Source organism: Symsagittifera roscoffensis, chromosome 2 (genome assembly GCF_963678635.1).
Source record: "Symsagittifera roscoffensis chromosome 2, txSymRosc1.1, whole genome shotgun sequence".
NCBI classification, from domain to species: domain Eukaryota; kingdom Metazoa; phylum Xenacoelomorpha; order Acoela; family Convolutidae; genus Symsagittifera; species Symsagittifera roscoffensis.
This window is the reverse complement of record NC_087063.1, coordinates 73,110,589-73,113,902: the sequence shown is the minus strand read 5'-3', so window position 1 is coordinate 73,113,902 and position 3,314 is coordinate 73,110,589. Positions and strand designations below refer to the sequence as shown.

General features: G+C 35.7%; 1 protein-coding gene across 1 annotated transcript; it reads left to right on the top strand.

The window, feature by feature from the left end:
- The first annotated feature begins 355 nt into the window (after positions 1-355).
- Positions 356-2,158, top strand: LOC134840475 (Golgi pH regulator-like). The gene has a single exon (XM_063856293.1). It carries the CDS (start codon positions 525-527, stop codon positions 1,911-1,913), a length of 1,389 nt encoding a protein of 462 aa, XP_063712363.1. The 5' UTR covers positions 356-524; the 3' UTR covers positions 1,914-2,158.
- Positions 2,159-3,314: the final 1,156 nt, after the last annotated feature.

Sequence of the window (3,314 nt, the reverse complement as noted above, 5' to 3'; positions counted from 1 at the left end):
TTCTTAAGAAAACTTAATTTTAAGTTTTCCCAAATTTGAAATTTCCAAAGCTGTAGTTGGGTACTGTAAGAGCTCTCTCAGGAGTTGCAAATCTTGCGTCCAATTGCGACAGCCCAATTAGTTTTAGATTCCGAGATGTGATTTTCTTAAATTTTCAAAGATTTTGAAGTTTTTCAAAGAACTTATATATAAGAAGCGTAATGTTTTTTTTATAAAATTGAATTGAAAAAACGTGAATAGAATTTTTTTTCAATCTTTGGAATAACCAACTCTGTAATTCGGTGCTGTCAGAGTACACTCAAAGGATGCTGATTTTTTCCCCAATTTTTACGGTTTTTTATGAGTTGTTAAAAATTCGAAGCACCGGAGGTGCGTTACACGATAGTTAGCTTTTAATGTGCTTTATTTTGTAGCGTAATTGGTGCAAAGTTCAGCTTCGCCTCTGTGTTTAATTTTCAACTGTCTGTTTCCTATGTTTTTAACATTAAGTCAGCAATTGTTTTGTAGTTTTTCCAGATTTTATAATGGGCTGGATGTCAGACGGTATTGTGATTTTGTGCACGGAGCTTATCTTCTTTATTTTTGGCTGGGTCTACAGTATGCGCAAATTCTTCCGTGACTATGAAATTCATTATTTGTCTATTCAGCTGGTTTTTGCCACAGTGTTTACTCTTTCTTGCACATTGCTGGAGTTGATCATTTTCGAAATTCTTGGTTGGCTGGAGCAAAACTCACGTTATTTTCATTGGAACTTGCATTTGTATTTAATGCTTTTCTTGTTGATTGTCCTAGTACCTCTCTACTTGTGCTATTATATTTGCCAAAATTTTTGCTTCAAGGGATGTAGCAGGAGCTTAATCAGGGCAGGTGCTTTGATGCTTTGGTTTGGTTTTCTCTATGGTTTTTGGAAACTCGGAGATCCATTCCCAATCATCTCATCTGAGTTTAGACTGTTTTCAATCGAACAGGGTGTTAGCCGAATTGGAATTATTGGAGTGACAGTTATGGCCATTCTTTCTGGTTTTGGAGCTGTGAACTATCCATACACATCTATGGCAATATTTATGAGATATGTTTCTGAAAGCGATATCAAAGCGGCCGAACGTCGCCTCCTACAGAGCTTAGACTCAACTCTGACGAAGAAGAAGCGAATTCTACTAGCTCATCAAGAAATGAAGCCGATGTTAATCGGGACTAGTCCAACTCAGTCAAATAAATTTTGGAGGTTTTTCAACGGAAGTCCAACCCATAACTCCACAGCTCACAACGACCATCTGATGTCGACTGAAAATTTGAAAACATTGAAAAAGGAAGCGACTGCTTCTGAAGAGTTGAATAAACAATTATTTCTGGAAGTAGTTGATCTACATGCAGTGAAAGAACGAATAGAGTTCAGTAAGACATTCCAGGGAAAATACTTTAATTGTCTCGGCTATATTTTCTCGCTTTACTGCATGTGGAAAATTTTTATCTGTACTGTGAACATTTTGTTCAACCGAGTAGGCAAAGTAGATCCCATTACACGAGGGTTTGACATTCTAGCACATTATTTGGGTTTCGATCTGGACGTTCGGTTCTGGTCGCAGCAGGTTTCATTCTTTGTAGTCGGTATTCTGGTTATCACTTCGATTCGCGGTCTTCTACTGACGCTGACGAAGATTTTCTACGCGGTCTCTAGCAGCAAAAGCTCAGACGTAATAATGCTGCTGTTGTCGGAAATCATTGGAATGTATTTCATATCAATGGTTCTGCTGATGAGAATGAATGTGCCCGAACAGTACAGACTGATAATAACTGAAGTGTTGGGTAAATTGCAATTCAATTTTTATCATAGATGGTTTGATGTCATTTTCCTAGTTAGTGCTTTATCTACTATAGGTTTATTGTATATTGTGAGGCAAAACGCACCCTAGTTATTTACAGATGTATTCCTTAGCTTGTGAAATTTTAATATATTGCAATTGAGTTTTATCCTGTTCTATTTTTAATGCACCACAAATAGTGTTATTTTGCTCCAAACTTTAACTCGCATATTTCTTTGCTAAGTATTTCTGACCTAAATGAAGGCTGTGAGAATTAAATGCTGTGAAAAGTCAAGTAGGTTGTAGCCAATATAGTGCGCGGTATTGTGAACATCGAGAAGGATCCAGTTCTGTTTTGTTATTTACATGGAGCTTGCGTTAAATGCGCAACTTATCTATCTATCTACCTACCTATCTATCTATCTATATATATTTTAATTGGTTTTTCACTTGACACATGTGAAAGAATTATTCTATGTTGGCATGTTAAAGCTTTTTCAACGTATTCTTTTGCATGTTTACCAAAGAATTTTTAGACGTTTAAGCTACATCGTATATTACTGCTTAAGAAATTCCTCTCGGCACATGTTTATGAATTTATTATTTTGATCTGTCGAAAGGCAAAAACTTTACAATGGTTAAAATTTTTTCTCAAGTTGACGTTTTAAAATCTGTTGGAGAGCGAATGCTGTAATTCTACATTTTTCCTGTATTCGAAATGCTGGCTTAAAAAATTTTTGTTTCAGTTTCAAGCCAAATAGCTTTTCTCAGCCCTATAGTGGGTGTTGTCAGGGCACATTCAAGGGTTGCAAATCTGGAATCCCAATACGACTGCTCAAATTTTTGCGGTCTTCGAGATATGGCGTTTTTTATGATTTTTTTCAGGTTGTTTTTCAAAACACTTAGTTATAAAAAGCTAACCGAACTTGAAGTTCTCAACCATATGGTAGGGCGCTGTCAGATTACACTCAAGAAAGGCAAATCTTCCTTCTAATTAAACTTACTTAAATCCTTCTGATTTTTGAGATATGGCGATTTTTTATGATTTTTTTCAAAAAAATTAAATAAAAAAAACTAGCAGAACTTGAAATTCTCAACCCTATGGTGGGTTGCTGTCAGGGTAAAATCAGTGGCACTGTTACAGTACAAATCTGGCCTCAGCTTTTATCTGGTCAAATCTTTTTGACTTCTGAGATATGGCGTTTCCTAAAATTTTTTCAATTCTTTCAAAAAAAATTTAAATTTAAAAACAACTGTTAGAAATTGAAATTCTCAATCTTATGGTGGGCAGCAGTCAGGGTACAATACAGGTAAGCAAATCTTCCCTCTAACTGGTTAGATCAGTGGTGAAATTGTGCGAGCTGGATTTGCCGGTATTGTATTGTAGGATATCACGTTTTTTTCAGTAAAAAGTAGTTTGTTCAAGCTATTTTTCAATTCATTTCTTTTGTTAAAAGGAAGGCACGCGACACTTTCAAACTGTAAAAGTGTACCAGTCACAAAAAGTGATCG

Excerpts from the sequence above, each read along its gene's own strand:
- LOC134840475 (XM_063856293.1), top strand. The coding sequence starts at position 525 with ATGGGCTGGATGTCAGACGGTATTGTGATTTTGTGCACGGAGCTTATC.